At 48.0% G+C, this 27,193-nt stretch overlaps 1 protein-coding gene across 1 annotated transcript; it reads right to left on the bottom strand.

Annotated features, from left to right (window-relative positions):
• Positions 1-3,606: 3,606 nt before the first annotated feature.
• LOC144133022 (protein Skeletor, isoforms B/C-like) lies at positions 3,607-25,611 on the bottom strand. The gene is made up of 9 exons (XM_077665810.1): positions 25,418-25,611; positions 24,656-24,790; positions 22,047-22,119; positions 21,335-21,437; positions 14,515-14,680; positions 7,266-7,341; positions 5,768-5,973; positions 4,388-4,471; positions 3,607-3,696 (listed from the first exon to the last, which is right to left on the bottom strand). Exons 1-9 carry the CDS (start codon positions 25,467-25,469, stop codon positions 3,680-3,682), a joined length of 912 nt encoding a protein of 303 aa, XP_077521936.1. The 5' UTR covers positions 25,470-25,611; the 3' UTR covers positions 3,607-3,679.
• Between the last annotated feature and the right edge of the window lie 1,582 nt (positions 25,612-27,193).

Genomic DNA, 27,193 nt, shown 5'->3' on the forward strand with positions numbered 1-27,193 from the left:
TTGCCTCTCTGTAGCCGTACTGATCGTTGATGGCCTCGTTCCTTATTCTTACAATAATCGGAAGTTGGCGCGGAATTTGTCACGTAGTGAAGTAGACAGTAGGGTAAATATAATGGCTTTGGATATATTCTTGTAAATTTTAGCGCATGTGTGCCTTTCTTATCCCCCCCCCCCCGGCATTTTAACACTGGTGGAGTTGCAGAGCAGGAAACAAGGCGAACCTTTGCAGCGGGGGCCACTGGGTCGCTTCTATAAAACACCACTCACCATTGAAACCACCGTCAAGGTGCAGAGTCCAGGTGGCGCGCATAGCAAATTGACATATTAACGTCGTCAATACTCATAACCGAGTTCGTGTCTGTAAACTCTGTACATGTGTTACAACCTTGACCCTGCCCTGAGGCTTGCCAGGATATTTTGGCACCGAATAACGGCGTGTGCTTCGCTTCTGACCGAAAAAGAAATTTCACGTCAACTCGCGCTGAGTTTTCGTAGTCTGCCGGATGGCCAGCTGTCTGTGTGAAGATGGGAGAGTGCTCTGAAAGCAAGAAGCTAAGAGGGGAACTTCATGTTATTGCGCTTTCAAGCCCGCTGCTGCAGGCGCTTCTTATTTTTGTAATGCTAATGAGAAGATAAATCTGGGCAACGGCGCATGTTTCGCATTTTTCCGCTTCGTTATTTCCTCCCACTTTTGCGTTTTTACAAGGTCTTCGTGTATTGCAGGGTTAAAAGGATTCGCTGAAACCTTGCCTCTGTCGTTGCATCAGGCTTTAATAAAAACATACCTGTCTTCAAGACGCTACATTAAGCTAATATTAACATATGCTCTCTCTACATGCTCATACTTTTTGTCGTATTTCACTGATAAGGAGAAGTTAATCAATGCTAACAAATTTATGCTTGCGGCTTTTTCTGTAAATGCGAGCGAGAGATACTTTTTAAATACCTGCAGTCAGATGGCCTCGAAGGGAGCTACAGATTATTCATACTTGGTCAGCGTGATTTTTTAATGATATATTTTACGTCAGTTTTAGCATTCCCGGCGCTGCACTTAACTTTATCCGGGTTTACATGGCGTCGTATTATGTCGGGAACGAAAACTCCGACGTTCACCGGCTGACCAAGGATAATATTCACATGGGGCTTGAGCCCTAGGGGACATGTGTCTACAGCGGCTGGTGCTTTCGAGTATGTGCAATGTATGTTCACGTGGTCTATGTGAGCTTTGGACCGGTTGTGAAACGAGAACAGAAAGCAGGATGTCGTAAAGCTGACATCGCGTATTAGCCCGAGAGAGGGCGAGCTACTCACGAGTCTCATCCATAAAACGTATTATCTGTGTTTGTTGCTTGCATGTGAATAGAACTAAAGCGAATGCATGGCTAAAATAACGGTGCAATAGATACCAGTTTTTCTGTTGTGCAGTTGCCTGTTGTGTTGCTATAACTTAGGCCCCTGCTGCACTGCTGACATAATTGAGCTGATTTGTATTTTTCTTCTACAAATTGCAGAAATTGCAGCATCAAAGGCGCCTGATGTTCCTAATGGGCAACATCTTGAGAGAACAACTGAGTCACACCTGGGCGCATTCCGAGGGAGCAGCGAACACCGCACGTCACAGGACACACATACGTACCAGCACTGAAACTGCTACTTTTTCTTCCCATTATCTGCAAGTGTTTTCAATGAATGAAGACGAAACTCTAGCTGGCACTGTGCTGCTAGAGGAAAACAAGCCGCCACAGTATTTATTTACAAAAAAACAATTGTTACAATATTAGACAGTGCTGCTGCATTGTGTTTGTGGTTGCCAGAGATGTTCCAGTAACCTTTCTGATAGGTGAAGTTTGAATGTATATTAAGATGAAGCATTTATATCAAGTGGTAGCCTTAAAGCAGTATTATGTCTCGAATTCTTCGCGTTAACGCTGTCCGATCGAGATATATATGTAGTGTTTGCAACCCCTGGATGAGGCTTACATTTATTGTGTTGCCGACGTGCTTTTGAACATTTGCTTTCATGAGGGCTATTTTCCTCTTTCCGCTTTGCCACCTGTCCACCTATGATTAAAATCTACAAGACTGTATTTTTTTTTCAAAAGCGGGGCTGTAATTCTGATGCGTTAAAAATTCTGTACTCGGATGAAACGTTCAGCTGTTTGTAACTTGAGGTGTCCAGATGTCAAGCAGCAGACAGCCCTCAGCGATGCCCGTACAACAGTTCATCTTCGTTGCACGAGCGACTCGACTACACAAGCATGAATCTTAACGGTGACGATGATGCATCTTGTTGCAATGCAGTGGCCCTTGCATTTTTGACTATTGCGTTCATGGCGATATCAGCAGTCTAATTACGTCAACTGCAGGACAAGAGCCTCTCCCATATACCTCCAAGTAACCCTGTCCTGTTCTCACTGCTGTCATTTTCTGCCATCAAACGTCACGTTCTCATGCGCCCACATCCGTATTTTTGAATCAATAAATTCGTAACATTGCCAGGAATTCAGGACAGCACTCAGCCAGTGCCGCTAAGCCTAGCGTCCTGTCACATTCTTTTCTGCTGCCACTCGCTCAGTCTCTTTCTTACGTGTCCAATGATGTCATCTTCCTATTTTTCAATGTTCAAAGCTATGCGCCGCGTCGTTGCAGCCAAGGGAACTAGAAGCGCTTGTCCCGAAGTCCTGGTAATGAACACGCCGTAAACGTATCAAAAGGTCTTGCAGAACTGAAAACATGATTACATTTCTGTAAGATGCGTTGCACTGTAAATACTCACGTGTACAAGACGGTGCTATGGACATTGGAAAAAGTGTTGAACTCTAGCGGTAACTTTGTTTTCTGCGCTGGATTTGTTAAACCGTATATTCTTCAGCATGCCTGCGCGCCTGTAGTTTATCTGTGACTTCGCCGCTATCACCGTTACCGTCGTCGTCATCAAAATCATATTTGATGGGACTAGAAACCGCCTCCACGGCTTCCAAGATTTTAATGTTTATTGTAGACAGGAGTACACGTAGAAGGCGACCCGCCTGGCAGCCCCCACCTTGGCAACGCTCTGACTCCTAAGCCTGTACGATACCACGATCTTTTTAACGAGGAACGGACACCTGCTGCGGGAAGCACGCGCTCTACACCCTTCGTATGTGATTTCGCTCCCCCAGGGTCTTACCCCTGCAGACGGCGTTAAACTGCGGAGGATCTGAGTTTGCATTACCCTAATTATAGCCTTACTCGGAATTAGCCTCACTTCGGAGGCTCATTTCTCCCGCTTGAGTGGTTTCAGTGCTTTTCCGCAGAAGTAGATGTCGGCATCTACAGCCTCCTGCGGGACTTGCCAGCACTGGAGCAAGGCAGAATTGAGCACCTGGCATCCGTCTGCCTTTCACTGGACAGAGCACCAACCTATGGCGCTTTCATTCACTCTCTATTATGAAATAAAAATACTCAAAAAGAGGCAAAGAACACGCTGACAATTGTCACTGGCAAGAGCACAGCTTCGGTCTGCGCCGGAAAGGCGACGATGCAATGGGTGAGAGAGAGTGCTAAAAAGAAGAGGTGGGTTGTAGTACAGCATTTTAATTTCCACCATATAGCAATACGAGGTGCTGCATGTGATGACCTGAACTGTACATATATGCTGCCTGGATTCCTGCTTGCCAGGAGCAGAGAGAACAGGCATTCATTCCAGTATGAAGACTGGGAGAGAAAGAAGAGGATAGAAGGGAAGAAAAAAAGAAAAAAGAAAGCATAGAGACAACCGCTCAATCTACACTGTATCAACTAAATCACGAAGTGTTGCAAGGTGGCATTCAAAAGTGCTGAGTATTCATTATTAGCTGGTCGTTGAATACTGTCTCACTCTGGTGTTACCGACGAATGAAGTGGCATAACGGCAGCAGTAGCAGAACTGATCTGCACGGCACTAATGCGAGTTTTGCGGAACGTTTGGAGAATGTTCCGTTAATTTTTAAAAATGGGCTTTTTGATGTATAAAAGTCGCTCCTTGAGCGATCTAGAAAGATCGCTCTTTGCGGTATGAAGATGGTGACGTTGTATTACCGGTGTTTCGAAAAAGCGATCACACTCGGCAATGCGCCCTAACAAACTCTGGCCATCTGGCACCCTTGCGAAATGCTATGTTCGCTGGAGATTTGCCATGAATGACACCTCTCGCCTAATCTTTCAACTAAATCGTAGACCAGTTTCTCAAATAATTTTTTTTTCTCGGTCGGTACCTACAGATCAGAAAGACGCTTATTACATACTTGACGCAGGTTACGGTGTCGGGGCATCATCCCTTTGCGCAGTGAGCATTATAGTGAAGCGCGAGCAAGCAAGCTCTGTAAGTGCACGAATGCTTGAGAAGTGTGAGGAAGGAATCATTTACCTAGGGGCCTCCTGACGGCGAAGGCAGCAACCAGAGCGGCCATGCACGGCACGGTCAGCACCGAGAGTGGGCCGATGTCAGCGCCTGCGCAGGGGCGTATATGTCCAAAGGGCGGCTCGACATCTCCAATCATGGAGCCCATTTAGCGAAGCGACCTACCACCGACTGCGGTCTTCGCGAAGGGCGTCTGTTTGCTCACTGAGAGGACGCTCTTTGGCGTCAACCGTATAAGCCGCTTCATCGTAATCCCGGATAAATCGAATTACACGGAACGCTTGTCCATTGCTACCCGTTGCGGAAACGGACAGGAGATGAGCTACGTATAGATAAAATCGCTTGCCGAAGTAAAATGCATCTCGAAACCGTGCAAAAAAGACAAGGATCGAGGAGGAAACCAACAGGACAGAGCGCGGAACTTCAACTTCCGCGCTCTGTCCTTTTCGTTTCTTCTTCGTCCCTTGTCTGTTTGGCGCGGTTTCAAGGTGCATTCTACTACTAGTCCCCAACTAGCCCGCCTCTCTCTATTATGCTTGCCGAAGGCTAAATTCGTGTACACGGAAAGTATTGTAACACATACGCAATATTGATTCTAGTTAATATGGTTAAATTAATAGAAAGTATAAATATACTTTGCCTCTCAGCAGGCATGTAGTAATATTTTTTTTTTTTGGTGGGGTCCGAAGCAGTTGTATAGGGCGAAGCCCGAGGGGGGTGGGGGGGGGGGTGAGCGCGATTTCGGGAAAACCCAGGCCCCGCCCCCCCCCCTTCCTTGGATACTTACCTCCCTCTCAGAATGTTGCCAATCAAAATGTTCACCAACAGTAAATCTTTAACGTGGTATTTTTTTCAAGTGTCGAGGGACTTCTGTGTTCATTGTCTTACTGTGGTTGCTACGCAGAATAATATTTATTTTATCAACAGTAGCAATGCTTCTATAGCCAGACAAAGCAGGCCTTAGCTGGCAGATTATATACTTGTAATAATATCAGAGTCAGCCTACTTGCTTATCTACTTTGATGATGTTTTACAGCCATGCTAGACCCAAACAGAAGCAAATATTTTCTGTTGCTAAACCCAATGACTCCGCTACGTAGAATGCATGATGTTTGCGTAGAGCCCATAGCATTTACACAGAGCCCATGACTACGCTGTGTGAAACCCATAGTACCACATGGCGGTTAGATATCGCCAAGTGGCACTGGCATCGAGGCTATCGCTGGTGTTAGGATCGGTACTGGTACGTTCTAGCCTCTCCACACCACGAACAAGCCCCAATAGGAAGTTCACTGATTACTGCATCATACCTCTGGGAGCACGGTTAAGCACCAGTGCGGCTGATTCGGCTGCAGTTGGTGGCAGTCTCTTAAAACAGGTACATACCTGAGTTTCGTACGCAGGGGGCAACAAACGACTTAGGATCGTGCAGTGGCAGGCTTTCCGCCACCGTCTTGTCGATGGTAATGTCAGCGTAGCTCTCCATTGAATCGTAGCAGTATACCGAGAACCACTTGAACTCGTTCCAGTGGTGGCCCTTGGGAAGCTGGATCGTCACGTCAGTCTTTTCTAAGCTCCCAAGTTTGCCCCTCCTGCGCACATGAGGCCCAGGACGCAGTTTTCGTTATGCGTGTCGGAATTCAGTTTACCACCTTGTTATGACATGAATCGCCAAGGTGTCACATGAAATAAATACCTCACCCAGGCATTCTTAATTTTTTTTACTAATTTCGTTCTTAACTTTTCAGTACGGTGTGTCCAGAATTTCAGTGCCGACCTGTAACCACACCGACAATTTTGAGACCCTACGGCTATAATAATAAACAGGGGGCCTTCTTAACTGCACGCTTAAATTAAAGATGGCATATCGTTTGGTAGTTGGCCCATTGCCAGATATTGCAATGGACCCCCATATTTTGGAAGTAGGCCCAACCCAGAAAAAAAATTCGGGTGGAATAGTGGAGATTCTTCGTAGTATTGACACGTATTAGAGGTTGATTTATGGTGAGAGATGCGGTATGGTTAGTATAATCCCAGATGAAAATTGGCAGGGGTTTACCGTAGTTAAACCGAATAAACGTGCGGTAAAAGGTGTTCATTCTTTAATTGGGGGGACACTTCAGCTCCACCTTAAACGTATGACTCGATATCTTTAGTGGGTTAATGCGCATCTATGCAGAATTGGTCATCCTCTACTTAACATTCCTAGATGGCGGCGAGTCCTCGTACCGCTACCAGCGCAGTGGCGCCGCGGCTAAGCGATGCGCCACTGCACTAGCTGACAGGTGGCTGCTTCTATCACAGCCACCCGCAGGGATTGTGTGAACCATGTTGCTCTTCCCGAGAGACCTCTCGCGCAGATGGGGCGACGCTCCTCCGAGCTTAACCGAGTAAACCGGGTGAGCTCGAGTAGTAGTTCGGGTTGCTAGGCAACGGCAAGAGACCTTGCGCACGTATGGTGACAAGATTTTTGGTCAGTTTTGGTGAGCGTATGAGTGCTTTCGCAATAATAATCCCTTGGACGGTACTCGAACATCCTAGTTCTCAGACTTTCAAATTTGGTGGTGCTGATGATGTCACGAGCCTCTCGACCAATCAGGGAATTTTTTTTTAATGAAAAACCTAGTACTTCTTGCAAGCCGACGATCTAAATGCCATCGCATTGAAATTAATACTTTCGAGATTCAGGGCCCTCTAAGACTACACGAAAGGTATTTACTGTTTATTGGGTTCAGAGAGGGCGATGCAGAATGATCTGCGCCTCCACTCAAAATCTATGGCTTGATTGGATGTTAAATATGTGGCTGAGTGTTGATGTTCGAAATCCCAATTCTTTAGGATGTATGTCGCCAAGCTAAGCCAAAGCCATAACAGTTGCACCTACTTGAAGCCGTCGTAGATGAGATGCGTGAGGTCTTCCTTCTTGGGCTGGACAGTCGGGGCGGCCACGAATGACGCGGCTGCAAAGATATTACCCACCGTTATTGATGAATCACGTTCCAGAAAAACGGATCCTTTAAAAGCGCGTATATGCTATGCCATTTCAACAATACAATGTTTCGCCGTGAAATATAATGGCAATAGCTGCCTGACAGCCGTTCCAGGGACAGGAAACTCGGGTCAGTTTTGGTTTCAGTTATTTCAGAACACCTGGTGACTGAAGGAGACCTGGTGTTTTAAAAAATAATACATCGTGGATATGCACGCAGCCCGACAGGCTGCGGCGATGACCAAATGGTCTCAGGCACGAGGAAAGAACGCTGCTTTGTTATCGCCGGCGGAGCTTCGAATCCTGGTCAGGTATGGAGCTTTTTCAGCTCGATACCATTGCGATGACAACAATACGACGCTTCAGTTGGCTTTCCTCCGAAAGCTACTGGAGGAGTTTGCGCTTACATCTATTTGCTAGACAATGTTACTATATATAAGTTTCCTACGCCTGCCAGTGCACTGAGCTTTACGAAGTAGTAGTAGTAGCAGTAGTGCCGTAATAATGGAAAACTCAGTGACGTCAGCCCTGTGGTATCACAAGATGCCCTTCTGGCAAATGAGGATAAAGCTTCGCCACGTTTACGTGCTGGCACTGACACTCTTGCTGTCTGTCATAGGTTTAGGCTTATGGTTGTTCAACGTCCCAAAGCGTCCCGACTGAGGCTATCAGGGACGCCGTTGTGAAGAGCTCCGGAAATTTAGACCACCTGGGCCCGGATTACGGAACTCGCTCCGACCGCTCTACAATTGAGAGCGCTCTAAAATGCCCGCTCCTATTGGTCGCCGGCGCCATTTTGAAAAGTTGCGTCACGGGAAGCTGCAATGGCGTCACGGACAAGAAAAAACGCATGACGTTGAACACCTAATTATGCCCGCGGTTTTAGACTGTTTTTTGCGACCGCGAAGAGTCGGTCTACAAAGTTTTAGAGGGAAAATGGCGGCGGCGTCGTCTGCTGTTTATTGGTGGCGGAGGCGGCAACGTCGGCGCCAGCAACGACGAAGGACGGTGTACGACGACGAGCTGTTCCGTCGGTTATTTCGACTCGATAAGGAGAAAGTGGAGTGGTTGTGCGGCGAACTTGCAGACGAACTGCGAGGCGTACGGACGAGCGTTTTGTCGGTGCGGCGGCAGGTGCTGTGCGCTCCGTTTTTTTTGCCTCCGGGGGCTTTCAAGTGTGCGTCGGCAACGAGCAGACCGTCGGCCTCGCACAACCGACGGTGAGCAAGTGCGTGCGGCGTGTGGCTGAGGCCATCTGCAAAGTCGGCGCACAGAAGGGATGGGTGCGTTTCCCGGCGCACCCCGAGGAAAAAGCGGCAGCGAAGGCGACCTTCCTTCCCCGCGGCACCATCCCAGGCGTCGTCGGCTGCGTCGACGGCCCGCTGATTGCCATAAAAGCGCCGCGGGGAGACCCAGCAAACCGGGCAGCATTCTGGAGCCGCAAAGGATACTATGCGATGAACACCATGATCGTGAGTAGACTGGCTTTCTGACCGCATGGGTTCGAAAGCCGCGACCTCGACAGTGGAAGTTCACGTCCAAGATTGTCTGCCTGTGTTTCTCGCAGATCTGCGACGCAGACATGAAGATCCTTGCGGTCGACCCTCGCTGCCCGGGGTCTTGTCACGATGCCTTTTCTTGGCGCTACTCACGGCTGCGTCGGAAGGTGGAGCACGGGCTGCTGGAGGATGGAGAGTTTCTTCTGGGTAAGCAGCACTTCGACAGCACGTATTAAGCTACAGCAGTGGCTCATACCTAAAAGAGGCGGGTTATAACATGGATGACATGCAACAATATGATGTATCGTATTTATTTTTGTGTATTTACTGTTACTGCTGGTGCAGAGGCACAAGAAACATTGTTATAAAGTGAATCGTATTTCAAGCGTAAAACATCAAGGCAGAAGAGGTGTGCACATCGTTATTGTCGTGTAAGATATCACAGTACATCATTAACCTAGAAGGCTGTGCTTACAGAGGTACCCCTTAGTCATGAATATTCTGCATGCCTATGAATTCTGGTTCAGCATACTGGCTTTGAGCTGCTTGATATGAATCATTTATTACATAGGCAACAACACACTTCACTGCAAATTTTGGTCGTGCAGGAGACAGTGGATATCCACTGGAGCCGTGGCTGCTCACACCAATGTCAGGGCATCCTGGTGCAAACACTGCAGAAGGGCAGTACAACGCAGCACACGCCTCAATGCGATGTGTTGTGGAACGCTGCATTGGTGTTCTCAAAAGCCGCTTCCGGTGCCTTCAAAGGTACCGGACACTCCACTACGAGCCGGAGCGGGCGGTGGTCATCATTGCAGCGTGTGCTGCGTTGCACAACATCTGTCTTGAAGAAGCCCTGGCTGCAGACGAAGACGACACTACTGATGACCCTGACAACAATGGACCACCTCTGCTTGCCGGGTACTTGGCGGGGACAGGATCCCACATGACCTACCTGCGTGGTAGAGCCATGCGAGACCGTATAATTGGCCTCTTTGGCACAACCCGTCCGCAGAGGCAAGCACACCTGCAGATGGTGCGGCGACAGCAGCAGCGGCAGCAGCAGCAGCAACAGCAGCACCACCGGCAGTAAGCCCTAGACCATCTGGCAGCTGTGGCTGCAATGACTCGCCGTGCTGGCGTGGCGAGTTGTCGTAGCCACTCTTGCTACGGGCAGTGCCATTGCCCTCTGTTAGTGCGCGAGCCCCTGTGTGATATGATGCCCTTGGCCACTGGTAGCCACATTCCAGCATTTGTAAATTACTTTTTCTTACGTGTGCTTGAAAGCCTCCAGTGTCAAGATATGAAGTGCACACACCAACTGCTGCTCCACCGGCAGTGGTCACCAGTACGCCTTTCAGTGCATCAGCAAGCTTGCCGCACAGCTACTGCACTTTCTCCTTCTCAAGTCGAAATGCACGCCGAAACAGCTCGTCCAACAAGTGAAATGCATCCTTGTACACCGTCTTTCGCCGTTGCTTACGTCGACCTGCCCACTTAGGCAAACAGTTGCTTGCTGTAACTATGTGTTTGATGAATGTGCACGAGGGAAAAGTGTGGTGTGGAGACTGCTAGGAACCAGTAAAGCGTTTGTTTTTGCACCACGTTTATTCATTGGTCACAATAATTTTTTTCGCCACAGCTGTTCATACTAGTTTGCCAACTGTAACACACAGCAGGGAAACAAAAGCATGCAGCATCAACAGTGATTTGCATATGCCTTGTCGAGTGCTGCGCAGAGATTGCACAATAACAGTTGTATCTTACACTCTGGCCAAACGGGCGAGTTGGCTGTACATTTTTAAGGCGAACAGTGCGAAAGACATAGCCGGAAAGCACAGGAAACACAGGATGAGCACTCGTCCTATGTTTTCTTTGCTTTCCGTCTAAGTCTTACACGCTGTTTGCCCCTTAAAAAAAAAGCTTCATCTTGACTGCCAGCTTGAATGCTAGTAATCACAGGTTTGGCATGTTGTGCAGACTTGTAGGCTCGATGCAGCCCTGGTTTGCAGTTTTCTGAAACACATTGCATAACTGGTGGAATGCACAGCAAGTGCTACACAAGACATTGCTCTTTGTAGATTTTACTGGACTAAAAAATCATGTTACGTGTAAAAGACGCACGAGTATCACAGACGATGATGCCAACATGGCTGCGTTCGAAGTTGTAAAGGGATCCACAAATGAGAGATATTAACATTGTTGCATCATACCTTTAAAGGCGGAGCTCAAGCATCCACCAAATTTTTTTTTGCCTGCATTCAACACTAGTTCAGAAGCGACTTTGGACGAATGCTGGCAAGCCTCATTTTTCCTCGGGTCTACTGAGGATAGAACATGTTACAATGCACACAATGGACACTTTACGGAAAAGCAGGAAAAGTAATGCGAAAAAAAAACGACTCAGGAACATGCAAACAACCTTAACAGACACAAAATCGAAGTGTTCAAAATTTATCCAGAATCCCCATATTATGGTGCCCTTCATAACTACAGTCACTTCAGAACAACTTTGCCCCACATATTGCAATGAAAGAAAACAAGCACTAGAAATTGCACCTTGTGCACCTGCCACAGCTGCAGGTAAACATTTGAAAGGAATGGAAAATAAAAGAGTATAGGAGGCTTTCACACCTGGCAGAGCTTAAATTACATAACTGGAAGAAAATAAACAGTGTGAAGCATCCGGGCCTGCAGAGCTTACAAGAAATAAAAAAATGATGCTATGGCACATGACAGAGATGATCTTGAATAAATACAAAAACAGAAACCTGACAGAGAAGCAGACAATGTAAATAAACAAACACATAAAACAGAAATTTTAACAAGCAAACTAAAAATAGTTCAATGAGTCTGCACCTGGCAGAGAAGTAAATAATGTTCTTGAATAAATATAAACATATGAAGAGGTTCTTTCATAAAAATAAAAACAAGCAAATAATGACATAAATATGAACAATTCAATGTGGTGCAGGTGGCTCAAGCTGCTTTTGTAAGATTAGCGTCAGTAGGTTCACATTCTGGATGAGCAGCTCTTGCTGAACATTTGACGCCTGCACAGCATCTGTCACCTCCCATATGGCCTGCATGTAAAAATACTTCCAATTACAAATTATTACTGACAACCAATTTTGAGATCTCGCTTAAGCTTTATGTAAAATTTCAGGTGCTGAGATATTTTGGACAAAGTATGGCTGTAGAAGACTCGTGTCAGTTTCATAAACTCAGCTGTCCCAACCACCTCCCACAAGAGGCGTCAAAACAGAGGTAGAGGTGCTCAAAAGAGAGCACTGATATTTATGCTTCAGGTGACGGCTTCGACTCTTCAAAGTGCAGTGTGCGCAGCGAGTACACACCTCCAGCATGCTTTGCTGAAAAGCAGCTTCCTGGCGGTTCCGGGCGTCAGTAAGGGAATCCAAACGATGCGATTCATACAGCATCTGGCGCAGCACCTTATTGGCCCCATCGTCTCGCCGTCGCTTCCCAAGAAGGCTAGGCGTGGCACGTGTTGAGGGCTGCAGTGGGGGCTCTGGTGTGTGCTGCTGTGAGGGCTGCGGCGAGGGCACCGGTGTAGCTGTCGGGAAAGAAAATGTGCTCATCACGTGGTGGAATACGCAAAACATTTGGTACAATGTGTTAGAGGGCTTGACATAAATATACAGGACAGCAATCTTGGGCAGCATTGTAGTAGCATATTTCATGTGCACATTTGCTAGACTGCTAGGAGATGTCACAGCCTCACTGCAAGAGAAATAAACATTCTGCACTGCGTGGCAAAGCCAGAGAGAGATAGTTTTGTGTGTACTGTAGAATCTCTGCAGTATTTTGGCTACTGCTGCAAATGCTGCCAGAGAGTATAGTGCTATTACTTTCAATCAGCTGCCAGAAAGGGTAGTATGGAGCTTGAATAATGGAAAGCCAACTCACGGTCTGTGGGGCTCCGTGTGTCTTGTCGACAACTTGCTGAGGCTCCCCGTTCATCTCCTCTGCTGTAACAGGGTAAAAGGTGCGGCTGATTGGTACTGGCAAACCATGAAACTAAAAGAGCACTAGCAAAAGAGAAGCAATCAATAATGCTCAACCACTTGTCTATGCATTCCTGCACCTCCTCCGAGACTAAAATACACCACAGATGGAATAAACAGTGCTAGCAAGGCGCAAGGCAAAGACATCATGTTTTTAAACGGCCGACCCCTTGTTGTTGAGAATCGACGCAAGCTGGATCCACAGATCGCGCTTTTCAACAGCTGTGTATGAGTTTGTTAGGTCGGCAGAAGCCCGAGCCAAGAGCGGATGGCTCTTCATAGACTCTATTACGATTAGCTCTTGCTCGCTCGGCATTCTTCGTGTTGGCGCCATTTCGAGACTATAATTCCCGCTTAGAGAATTGCAGCAGCGAACACAGCGGGGAAAACAAGCAGGGAATAGTTTCTGTTCCGCTTTTCGAAAGCAGGGAATAACAGGGAAAAACCTTTGCTCTGAGTTCGGGCTAATATGTTTTTACAGGAACATATGCGTGTGCTGCGCTGCAGCAACTTATAGCACAGCCAAGAACGACCGAAAACGAGCAAGGTTGTTAGCGTGCGCCCAACCGCCTTGCTTGGTTCTTGCTCCTTCCCAACTGAATCATTTGTGCCAGACGTTTATGAAGCCAAAAAAGTTGATTTTATCCAACAAGCCGTGCTTCGTGGACGCCTTGTATTTGCTAAAGTGAAAGAAACAGAACCCAAATCATATGCTTGGCATGTGGCATCTTTAAACCAATAACACAGGCTTACCTCAAGTTGTCTTCGTCGATTTTCGGGCCCGACGTTTCGTGCAGGTTCCTTTCTGGAGGCCCGTGACCTTCACTGGCTTCGATAATTGTTATCCGCTCACTTTGGACAACCAAATAGAACCTTGATTTCAGACGACGCCTAAAAAAGCAGGAACTAGCCGTGGGATCAGCTGTTTTTTAGAAGGCCGCCATGTTCAGTGTTTACATCTGCCAGCGCGCCCTCATGGCAACAAAACTTACCCACGAAAGATTTTATTTGCAAAAGTGAATGTCCTTCTTGTTTTACTTCATGGCAGTGAGAGTGAAATACACTTTTATGAAAGAATAAAACAATGTTTATTTTATTCACTGCGTATTCTTATAAGAAAGTTAGCATACGGCCCCTTGCCGTGCAAATTGGCCTCTTGTCGTTCAAATAAGCGCTTCCGGGGCGGCACCCTACTAGCCATTGGTTGATTCCGCGTTCCGTCACGCGTTGACGTCTAGCCTTGTCGTCATGCTGTCGTCATTTTGACGTAACGCTCTACAACTTTAGAGCGAGTTCCGTAATTCGGGCCCTGGGGTTCTTTAGCGACAGTACACGGGCCTCTAGAATTTCGCCTCCATCGAAATCTGACAGCAGCGGTTGGGATCGAACTCAAGTCTTTCGGGGCAGAAGCCGAGCGCCATAACCACTGAGCTACCGCGGCGGCCTTGCTGTCTGTAATAACGTCCTAAGGGTCTGCAGTGTGGACTGGGCCACGTCATGGGGTGGGGAACAGTAGTAACATTTTGCGCATTTCGGAAACAAGCATTTTGCGCATTTCTGAAATGTCTTCATTCCTTGTATTTTAGAAAGCTCTCTTGTAGTTGTGCCGCGACTTACACGGACAGTGGGCGTCGTGCTGGAACCCTTTGAGCAGCATAATGGCGCTGTCCCGCAAGACCACCTCGGTGGCCATGGTGCTGCGGTGTTTGGCGCTTAGCTTTCCCAGGCTCTGCTCCTTCGGCAGCACGAAGTCGCTCGGTATCTTCACGTTGCCGAAGTCGGCCTGGGGGAATACGTGCTTCATATCATCATTATTGTCAACTTCACCGTCAGCTTGACTACGCCCACTGCAGGACAAATGCACCTTCCTTACTGCTCCACTTGCAGAATTCTGTGCCAGCTGTGGCCCCTTATCCCCGCAAAGTTACTAATCTCATCAGCCCACCTAATTCATATCCAATATTTCAGGACAAAATCAGTTTTGAACGGCAAAGAGTTTATGAACTCAGTTTTTCATTTACTGTAAGATTTCACTATAACAAACAATACATCCGCAGACCGCCCGTCGGCAGGCTTACATTTTTTTTGCTATTGACGTTTTGGTTATCGTCAAAAGCGTTCCCCATTAGTTTTTTATGCAGTCTTAATTTTCTCGATGCGAGAAACGGAAGCACTACAAAAAAGAAATTTTGCTACATATTGGAAGAATGGACCATTATCTTCAATATTTCTGTATTAGTACCTAGCAGTTTTTCGATATTCAAAATCTTTGTACAAGAATGTTGGCCATGGCCGCCCCCACCTACGGTTCCCTTCTCTTGGAATTCAGACCGTTACTCTTAACTGCCCCTACCTATATTGCTTCCGCACTATATGCCCTGCCAGGTGCCTATATGCGCGATGCCAAGGAACACCTTTTCGCTACCCTAGTATGAACTCTCCCCCCCCCCCCTGAAAAGAAAAACGTTGCTCATTTAAGCACTGAGGCGAAGACAGTGCAAAAGACCCTCGAAGCAAATGCTCGCCAATACGATCGGCAGCCGCAAGTATTTTCTCCTAACTTAGAAAATTTGCCTGCAAACCTCCAGGCGGCCCTCATACAGCCCTCATACATGACAGCCTACCGGCGGCTCTCCGAAAAATCATCCGACAATAACTGTGACGTCTCCTGCCATTTTGCAGCATCGCAGGAGCAAGTGGCATTCCTTATGGATATTGACAATGAGGAAGTTCAGCAGGCACATGGACAGCATGGCCGGAACTTGGTCCAACGGCCACGCAACCACCAACGCCTGCTCAAAACGAGATTGTCGACGACGCCGTGGTACGTAGTGCCTCGACAGACTGCGCCAGGAGCCCTTTGTATCGCCCCAACTATCACAGCCGACCAGCAGCCCATACCCACGTCCACCAACCACTCCAGGAAAGCAGAAGTCCGGAGGACCCCCACAAGCACAGCCCAATTTGCTTCCATTGCAGGGAGCCTGGTCACATCTTTAGCCATTTCGACATTGCCCACAGTGAAGAACGGGCTTCTCAGGCTTCCCCTACGACGCACCAAACCACGACCCGGCCAGCAATCACAGGATGTAGAAGAGTGCTTGCGTCACGCTAAGTATATGCCGAGCAGCTCAACGAGGTCCCACGACGGCCTGCTTCGCCACGAGGAACCTTCTCTCACATTAAATAGGGAGTCAGAAATACAAGTATGAACGAAAGAGATGTGAAGAAGACGACAAAGATGGCGATAAGAATGACGTGGATTAACCGAAGACTAAAGAAGATGAAGAAGCATTCAGTGAGGTGGGAAGAGACGATTGGTGGAGAAGAGAACAAGGAGAAGACGACGACATGGATTACGTGGACTAACGCCAAGGTTATAAAAGCGCGAGGGAGAGCGAGGCACGGGGGAAGTACAGAGAAGCAGAGGCTGCGGCGGGTCAGGGACGCTTCAGCTGGAAGACAGCAACGCCGTCTACTGCTCCGGTGAGCTCGAGTTCTACGGCTTCGCACCGTGGGCTTCCAGTCGTTCCTGAGCCCGTTCCAGGCAGTCAACGGAGGAAGCCACCACCTTCTATGGCCAGGGGTGTCTCCAGCGTTGTTGCCACCCATTCGGGTGGTGCCCCCAGCGCCAACATCACCGGCATCACCTCCACGGGCGCTTGGACTGGGAACTTGTACGACGTAGCCAACGACGCCGCCAGCGACGCCAGCCTGAACACGTCGAACGCCACCTCGACGACGGCTACTGGACCCATACAACGCCGCATCCACACGGAACCAACAGGGAGCACGAACGCCGACCGCAACAGTAGAACGCTAGTAGTAGAAGACGCTGGTAGCTGTGCACGCGGGTCGTGTTTATTGATAGTTTTTGTGCTTTGTCTTAGTTTTGTTAGTTTTGTGTTCTAGTGTTTGTGTCACGTAGAGTGTATTAAATGTGCGCCTGTGTGGGTACACCTATCGCCTAGTCTATTCTTTCGGTCCGAGTGTTCTCCGGGGAGATCCGTGACACCTTCGCGCCGGATCTTCGAGGAAGGTACCCCAGCCCTCGTAGGGTAAAATAAAAAGGGCAACCTTTGGAGGTGAGGCTGTTTCTCGGTGAAACGATGAAGGACCTCCAACGCCGACGAAGCAAGGTCACGCCGAATCCGCGACGACAACGCCGCTGTGTAAGATTGGCCTCACAACGATGCGACGCAGCTTCAAGACGGCGACCCTGCTACACAAAACGACAACGCGCGCACCACCTGCAGTGCCAACGAAGCCATGATCCAACACCAATACCGACATGCAATTTCGCCACACAGCTCAAAAAGTGGCAACCCCACGGACGGCCCAAAAATCCACACAGGGGGAGCCCACCTTCTAGCACCATCGGGGCTATGCACCGCGAAAGGAACGGCCAACGCACACACTTATCCTGTTAGCTTCGTAGTTCTCCTGCAGCGCTCCCAGGCCATAACCCTGGGCAAGGATTTCATGATTGATCATCAAGTGGTCATCGACGAATGAACCCATACCTTCGGACGCAACTCATGAACAATAGGCGGCCCTGAGTGTTTGCGATGAAAAAACTACCGTCCCACCCCGATCAAGCGTCATCATCCAGCTGTGTACCGGGAATACAGAGAAGGTGAAAGGCATCGTCAAAATAAACACACAGTTGCTCTTAGACTAAGGAATGGGCATCGATCAGGCATAGCCATGTTACGGAATAGACAACTCGAAGTGTTCATGACCAACAACGAAGAATACCGACACCTGAAGAAAGACACGCTGATAGCTTATATGGAAAAACTAACCTACATTCGAGGCTCCTTCGCCCATTTCGTCCAGTCAACAGAAGACTCGCCAAACCAAGACCACATGCCAACCGTCAACATTAACTCAGCGTTGCCCCAGCACAGGCAAGAACTTCTGCAGAACTCTCTTCCAAATTATAGAGACTATTTGTCTGCCTCCTCAAAGGCCCGTTGAATTTCTTTTTCCAAGCATCCCATTCTAACCGGGGAAGACACCCGCCGGCCCCGCGAGAACCCCTACCGTGTCCCAACACGCGAAGACAAGCGAGACGTGATAATTAATAAGGGAATAATTAATAAGGGAGGACTACTGATCCGGAGTTCCCGGGTTCGAACCCGACCGCGGCGGCTGCGTTTTTATGGCGGAAAAACGCTAAGGCGTCCATGTGCTGTGCGATGTCAGTGCACGTTAAAGATCCCCAGATGGTCGAAATTATTCCGGAGCCCTCCACTACGGCACTCTTTCTTCCTTTCTTTCACTCCCTCCTTTATCCCTTCCCTTACGGCGCGGTTCAGGTGTCCAACAATATATGAGACAGATACTGCGCCATTTCCTTTCCCCACAAAACCAATTATTATTATTAAAAAGGGAGCTTTCCTTTGTAGCCGTATGGCTGCGCTCGGGTAGATGTCATTGAGTAATTACTCCTTATTAGAAATCTACTCCACCATGGAGGATTCCTCTAAAATATTTGACCAAAGCGTGATCATGTCGAGGGAATTCTGCATGACAATGTCATCCGGCAATCGAAGAGCTTTGGGGGTGCACCAGTCATCCTTGTCAAAAATAAATACAGAACTTTTCGGTTGTGCATCGATTACCGGTGATTGAGCAACGTAAGCAAGAAAGACGGCTGCCCCTATGTAGGATCGGCGATACCCTAGACCGTCTTGGCGACGCCAAGTGCTTTTCGTTCATGGATCCAAAGAGCGGGTATTGGCAAATCTAAATCGATGAAAGTGACATAAGGAGGCCGCCTCCAACAAGCTCGATGGGCTCTACGATTGTAAAGTAATGCCATTTAGATTTTTTTCGGCCCCAGCCACCTTCTAGCGTGTAATTGACACAGTACTGGCGGGCGTTAATTTGAAAATTCGTCTCATATACTTAGATGATGCTACCGTCTTCGCGTCGAACTAAGCCGATCACTTAAAAAGGCTTCGGCCCGCGCTAAATGCAATCAAGCCCTCAGAACTGTACCTAAAGTCAGAGAAGTGCCACTTCGCCTACAAAGAGCAGCTGTTTTCAGGCCAAATTTCATGCAGAGATCGAATTCAAAGATGGAGAAAACTGTTGCTACCGCGCAGTTTCCACAGCCGTCCCAAGAAAGCGGCACGCAAATTTTCATGACTACTCGTATTAGCGAGGATGTTTAAAACACTTTTCGCGCATTACCAGACCCTTGACGCTGCTAGCGAAGTCGGATGTGTCATTCAAATGGAAGGTCGGCACCGTGAAATATTCAGAATACGTGAAATATTCATCGCCGCCCGTGTTAGGATCCATCGATCAAAATGCTCAAACCGAAATTGATACCAGCGCAGGCAGCGTGAGGCTAGGTGCCGTTCTTGTCTAAGGTATCATTGCTGTGAAAGATTCACAGCGTACGTTATCAGCTATTTGTCACAGGCAGAGGCCAACTATTCAACGACAGAGAATGGGTGCCTTATGAAAACTTGGGCCACTTCAAAATTCCGCCCATGCTCGTACGGCAGACCTTTCAAAGTTGTGAGTGACCATCACTGACCTGTCTGGCCGTCTCACTCGATGGAGTTTTCAACTCCCAGAGCATGACGTCACCGCCGATTAAACGTCTAGACGTAAGCGCTGAAACCGATTGCCTGTCACGACCCGCTATCTATGCACCTCCGCAAGACGACGATGACGACGAATCGCTAGACCTATCAGCGCTAGCACTTTCTCTGAGCAGCAACACTCGAACCCCTACCTCTACCGCCTCATCGAGTGCTTCAAAGGCGACAGTTCTTCCCCTCCAGCTTCATTAAAGTGAAGAGTGACTTCATACTGCGTAGAGAATGATGCTCCCGTGACGAACTTCTCAGCGAGCTAAAACGCATATTTTATCTTTGTACCTATATATACAAGCCCTCAAAAGGGCGTTATACATACTTCACTCGATCAGTCGGCCGCTAAGGAACCTCGAGTTTTCTCGCACGGTGCGCAGAGTTCAAGACAAATATAACTCGTCCCGACTATCTACCGATGTTGCACTTCATGTAAACTTTGCCGAGATTTGTCAGCGACGAAAGACTCCACCGACCCGATCAGCAGGGCTCCTGAAGCCTACTGAACCACCACCGCGAAGGACTTTTCAACAGATTGGCATTGACTTCTTGCTTTTTCCAGAAGTCAGCATATCAAAACAATTAGATTACTGTGACAACTGACTACTTGACCCGCTACGCCGAGGCGAAAGCCCTGCCAAACGGAGCAGCAACAGAGGTCGCAAAATGTATCGTGGAATGCATCCTTCTCTTACAGGGCGCTCCTGATTTGCGCATCACAGACAGCGGAACAGCTTTCACGGTGGTCCTCATGCCTGCCGTCCTGCGCTACAGTCAGACAACCACTGGAAGACAACTGCGTACCATCCAGAGACCAACGGCCTTAAGGGGCGCTTCAGCAAGACCATCGCAGACATATGCTCCACGTATGTGGACACTGAACACAAGACTTGGGACGTCATCCTGCCTTGCGCCCTCTTCGCCTACGACACCGCAGTGCCAAAGACCACCCAGTTGACTCCTTTTAAGCTCGTTCATGGCGTATCATGCCACGATCATGCTCAACGTCATGCTGCCCAACCTTACTGAAGACGACACCCCTTGCCTGCGGCGCGAGGAAGAAGCTCTGCGTCTTGCCTGGCCACGCATTGAAAGCCAGCAGTGCACCGACGCTCGATGATACATCCTACACCAAAGCCACAAGGAATACCAGTTTGATGGCCGTACATTGTTGTGGACGCCCATTCGTCACCGTGGACTGAGTGAAAAGCTTTTGCGCCGTTACTTCGCCCCGTACAAGACCATTTGTCGAATCGAAGAACTTGTCTACGAAGTCGTCCCCAACGGAGTAACAGCAAGACAGCAGCGTCGCGCATACACAGACGCTGTGCATGTTGTGCGCCTAAAGTTCTATTACTCGCGCTAATACACGCATTGTGTTTGCGCACTCTCAGTGTTTACTTTGCGTTGTCTCTGTTATTTTATGGATGTGCTAAGCAAAAGGGGCACACAGAAAGAAGCGCAGGTTTGTACCAGGCTGGTTCTACGCATACCACAAAAGTTCTAGACTGTCTCTACCCTCACATCGGCTTCTCTCCCAACCCCTTTCTTCACGCCCTCACTTTCAGCATAGCTTCCGCGTCCCCCTCAAAAAAGAGCGAAGCCTTAAGACAAATAGGATTCATGACATTTGTTTCCTCTTTTGTTCCCGCTCACCTAATGACCACTCAATAGTGCTTGCACTATTAATAAATAATAAATAAATAAACGGACAAAACCAAACAAACAGAGCAGAAAGGCGAAGAGAAGACTAATACTATACTAAACCAAGAGAGGCGCAATGCATTGCTATAAGCGTGGGAAATTTGTGGATAACCATTCCTCACCGCGAACTTCTCGCAGAACATGCCGAAGCAGCGATAGGCGGTGATCTTCTGGGGCAGCCTGATGTGCACCGTTGCCTTCCTGTAGGGTTTCACGACGTTGAAGCTGCGACATAAAGAAGTCGATAGCAGGCGCAAGATTATCGTCTTTGAGGGCCGATTCATATGCGCTCAATCTTAATCGCGTTAGATTCAGAAGGTTAGTAATAAGTTACTGGCGCCAACCTCTGAATACATAGGATCTCTTCTCAGTGTTCGATTTAATTAGGAAAACCTGGAATCCATTCTTTCAAACGTTTCTTATCTTAAAGGAATCTTCTAAATTTTAACTTGGCTTGAAGCTTGCACCGACAGTGCAGGTCTGCTGCTGCGTGCAAATCACTGCCTAACACTTTGGTTTAACCTCGCTATTGTGACATAGGCCCCTAAACCCATCATTTGAACTATTAAGTGCATTTTTTCGTTATAGAAACCTCAGAATGCGCACAGCGTTTAGCTTCAAAATCCGGATGATTTCATCACCTGCGGTGCACTCCATATTTTGCTTTCTACACTTTGTCAAACGTGCAAACAAGATTTGGGAGAGGTTCCGTTTGGATCAACATCTTCCCTGTTTCGCAAAATTTGCTAGCGTGCATTATTGTTCTATGCGACCTACAGCCCTGCGGCTTCCAAACAGGCACAAACGCTCCTTCGAGTAAGACATCGTACGAACCTGCCGTTCTCGTCGGGCAGCCGGTCGCCATTGTAGTCTAGCTCGGGGTTTCTCCCAGCCTTGAAGTACGCTTCTGAAGGCGGATAAGAAATAATGTTTACAACATGAATACTATCTAGCCACAGCAAAAGATGCCTGTTTCAGCACATCGCTTCCCTAATAGAGTGTTGGGCGACACCTCTCAATAACCGCCGTGGCGAAGAACACAGCTTTAGAATTATAGTAATAATAAAAATAATAATTGGCTTAGGGTAAAGGAAATGGCGTAGTATCTGTCTCATATATCGTTGGACACCTGAACCGCGCCGTAAGAGAAGGGTTAAAGGAGGGAATGAAAGAAGAAAGGAAGAGGCGCCGCAGTGGAGGACTCCGGAATAATTTCGACTACCTGGGGATCTTTAACGTGCACTGACATCGCACAGCACACGGGCGCCTTGCATCCATAAAAATGCAGCCGCCGCAGTCGGGTTCGAACCCGGGAACTAAGGATCAGTAGCCGAGCGCCCCAACCACTGAGCCACCGCGGCGGGTTTAGAATTAGAACAGAGGTCATAAACGCAGGTGTATATACTTTGTGTCGTTAGCACTCTTTATCTCCATAAAACGCTTTACTAAAGTAAACCGAAATTGCAGCAGCGTTCATCCAACCTTAAGCACAAGGCACTGCCGCCAGTGCCGTTTACTTATGGGTATGCTTATTGCTTGCCGGTGCTGTGTCCGGCTGTCTGGAAGGCGCCGTTTAATAACCTTGTAGGTGCGTTTTGAGTTGTAGCGCGGTTGAGAAATGTGGAAGAAATTACACCCTACAATTCTCTTCACCCCCACTGAAACGTTCCATAATAGCTGCGCATGCGGAAATGTGGTAAATCAGAGTCCGAATGGCTCCTGTGTGCTTTCCGCGTGGCTGCGGCCTGATTTCTGCATTACGTGCGTGGCGCTATTAAAGTCCGTATCTAGGAATATTTCGTATGTGCTTCCGGTTTAGTTTTAATATCTTAGGGTTTGTTCGAGCCAAATCTAAAACACACGGAACCAAAGCAGAATTTCACATGGGTCAAACTGTAAATACGCTTTGGGGATTAACATCCCAAAGCGACATGCACTTAGCCTATAATGGGCCACAAGGGAAGCATACTGGTATATGAAAATCATCGTACAGAATGTTCCGCTAGCGTACCACCGGTTTCTGTAAAACGCGTCTATGTTCACAGCAGCGTAGGTCACGGCTCCGTAATGCAGCCCTCACAGATGATACCGTGGAGAAATGCTGCTGTCGCTGTCGAGCTAGCGCCAGCAAAACGACGGCGCCGTTTCACCAACATCCACGAGTGAGGGCGTTTCCGCCACAGCTGCTCACCTTAAAATATTTTATGCATCAGCATGAGGAGTGCGGCGAACCACTTTGCGTTGACGCCGTGATGTCGCACGGCAGCCTACCACTCTAAGCATATAAACGCCTACATGGGAGTAAAAAAGGGGAGTAAACTGACATCGATCGCACTGATTTTTATAAAAGGGAGTGTGCCAGCAAACAGCTTACTCCCCTTCTACTTCTTTTCGTTGAGGGTCTAGGCAGTATGCAGTGGTGTCTTGGTATAGGAGGGTGCCGTGATGCAGTTTGTGTTAACTGCGAATGTGGGTATGAGTCATGTGACAGTCATAACTCGTCATATTTCGAAAGTGACTTCATCAGGCATGAAACAACGACAACCAACCCGGAATGATGGAAGTCACCGGGCCGGAAGTTCACGGTCAGGCGCTAAGTGGCGCTATGTTATCGCATCGCACACGTAATGGAAATAAGTGTCCCTCAAATTTTCGATAAACGATGCATTTACTTGCAGACAGACAAACTATTCTGGGTGTTTTCCGGAAACCAAGGACCTCGCGTAAATAGAGGCGCCGCAGGTCGGACAAGCCCCGCACTAGCAGAGCTGATACAGCTGAGACCAGGACTCATGGACAAAGATAAGATAATTCTATTCCCATTTAGTTTTACTTTCATTCTTTTCGCCTTTCAACTTTGGCTCGAGTGACGCCCCGCCGTTAGTAGCGCCGAGATCCGCCACTCATTTCCGGCCGCTTTTACGAGTTGAAAATCCTACCCCCTGAGTTTTCATCACGGTATATTGCGCGCGTTGCTTTTTTTCTTTCAGTCAGCGCACGCGAAGAGGTATTGATAACCAAGTGCTTAACACTTCCTGTGTCTTCCCTTCTGTAGTTCGATAGCTATCAATGCAGCACGCTTTTCACGAAACAGTTGCAAAATAAATTCCCCCGCAATAAGGGTGCCGCTAGCCAATGACTGGTGCGGGATGACATGCGTGCCGGGGGCACAATATAAGGTGTGGCGCGCATGTGACATGACAGAGGTACAAAAGGCAAACACAACACTACTTCGGAATTGTGTCGGTTGTACTTTCATACTGTCCATTTCTTAATTGTCACATGATTTCGTCCTATAAATACCCTTTCTTTCCGAATAAAATGCTCTTTTGCCACTGCTACCAACGAGTCTCGGCTCCCTTCTCTTGGCCGGTCGACACCACAGTTAGCGCTATAAAATTGCCTCGCTCACCAACTTTAAAAGGTAAGAGACGCCAACGTACCGGGGCCCCCACCGTCGTAGTTGAGGTCCGTGACTACGACGCTGCTCTCGGTGGCGGCGTACACGTTGCCGGAGAAGTTGTGGGCATAAGACTTGATTGGTCCGATGAATTTGCCGTAGTACGCACCAGCGCTTCCTGGTGAAGAGAAATAGGTACGCATTGCAGAAGTTCGAGGCCAATGACCATGACGGCGATGTGCGCAAAAAGGGGCGCTTCATTCAGGGGTCGAAGGGGTAACAGGATACCTGGACCGTAAGCGCAGGCTTGGCCGGCACTTCTTACGAGTTGTCGCACGCGAAATACGTGCGCGGTAAACGTTCTTCTGAGAAAGTCTTGAAAGTACTTGAAGGGCCAGTGTACAAGCAGGACTTTGCACCGTACCATTACGGTGTTCATCAGACCAGTCACGTCCAAGGCGGGACAAACGCCTTCGCCCGTTGTGGTTGCCCTTTCCGCGAACATTTTCCGATCTCTTATATGAGTGTTTGCAGTCTCCGACCCTAATGGGTGACTGGTTGCGTGTTCTCCGTATTTTCTAGATTAATATGGAAAGTGGAAGCGAGTACACTTGGAGTAATGCTGGAAATGTAGACTTCAGTTTACAGCTGTCCACAATGAGAATCGTTGAAGTGTGCACCAAGACGTGACGGGCCAGGCTGACGATGGATATTCAGAGAACTCGTGACCACCGCTGAGCACCAAAAGTTAAGCATGAACAGCGCATTCAGTCTATCAAAGTAGAGTGCGGGAAAAAAAGCTCACCCTTCGGAGTGATGCACACCAGGAGAGCAGCGACGAACACCCGGGTGGCCATGGTGGGAGGCACTTTCGACACGTACTCTTCAACGTGCTGCACGCAAGTGAACAGCGTTTATGTTTAGTTCCAATCGATGTAGTGGTACCCAGTCAAAAATAGGTATCGGCAAGGCAATAAGACTCCCTGTTGAACACAACGCAGCTCCTCTGCCTTTTCTTCTTCTTCTTCTATCACTGAAGGTTGAATGAAGAAGACTTCAGGAACTCTTTAATGAAATACCACGTGGAGGAAAGGTAACTGGCAGCTTCAACGACACTGCGAATGTCGCTGTAACATGCTATGTAATGGTAAACGTCATCCCCAAAGACCGTTTAAAGTTTTCCACTCACGCTAGACTGCGCCGGTATTCTCGCCCTCAAATAGCAGCAGCATCTGATCAAGCCCGGAACTTAAGGCATTTGACAAAAATGCCTATAGCAAGGGTAAGAAACTCCAGCTAGTTAAAAGGTGAAGAGTTTTTGAAAATATCGTTTTGAGGTAAAGATGACCTTTTTGCAATATAGTAATACGAGTGTATTCGGACGTCGAAAAACAGGTGAATCGTGTTAACTATTGAAGTGATTAACTAAGTTCCAATAGTTCACTTTTTATATATTATGGATAGGCACCTGATTGCAATTAGAGATTTGTAGCCGGCCGTTAGCAACAGCCATATCAGTTTTCACAATAACTAAAACGTAGTTGCCCTCGCCGCTGCGGCTCAACTAATTGCTTGATTGTAAAACATTTTATTCGTCGGAAAGAGCTTGGTGCTAAGAAGTCGCGTTAAGTGGTCGGGAGTATATATCCCTTAACGTCTTTGTCAGCCCACTCCAACACCAGAACTTGGGTTCTGGGGTCAGAGCTAGCCAACACGGCCTCCCACCGCACGAGAGAAGGATCGGTAACTAGGTCACCCGGAGGTGGCTCTATTTTGCAATCCCAAAGGATACAATGGTAGTTATCCCGTTGGCCGCAGTGTTTGCAGTCGGGGTTGTATTGATTAGGATAAATGTGCGCGAGCAGTGATGGGTTGTATATCAATCTCGTTATTTAGAAGACGCCATGTAACCTCTTGTTCTTTAGTCAGGCGTTTGTGTGGAGGGGAGGGGGGAGTTCTCCTCTAGTTTAAAACGATTGGTTAGATCATAATATGTGATCATGGAGTCATTCGTGAAATTTAGGGAGACAGACTCATCCAGTGCCCGGTCGACGAAACCTCGGGCTTTATTGTGGGCTGCCTTGTTCCCCGGATTCCCCGAATGGGTTGAGGCCCATATGCAGTTCTGAGTAATTTGGTGAGCGTTTGGTGGCGTTGAGGATTTTAAGAGAGATGCTTGTAATTCACCATTTTGCGAAAATATTGCAAGCCATTTTAGAGTCGCTAAGTATGGTGCTCTCTTGGGCATGCACTAGGAAGAGGGCTAGTGCTGCCTCTTCTGGCGTTAAAGAGGATTTGGTTTTGATGGTTGCCGGGACGATGTGGTCACCAATTCCCGTTCACAGCCACAATTTCAGACATTTGTGTGTTTGTATTCCGCAGCATCTATATAAATTGTTCCGGTGCACTGTCCGTATTTATTATGCGCTCGTGCTTGTCTTCTACCTTCTTGGTGCATGTTTTTCGGAAGTGGTTTGATTAGTATAGGTTCCCCAATGGTCGCGGTGCAAGTCTACTTTAGCGTCTGTATTCGTAGGTTAGAAGTTAATTCCAAGCCTGATTAGAATATTCCTGCCAGTTC

The sequence above is a fragment of the Amblyomma americanum genome, chromosome 5 (assembly GCF_052857255.1).
Source record: "Amblyomma americanum isolate KBUSLIRL-KWMA chromosome 5, ASM5285725v1, whole genome shotgun sequence".
NCBI lineage: Eukaryota > Metazoa > Arthropoda > Arachnida > Ixodida > Ixodidae > Amblyomma > Amblyomma americanum.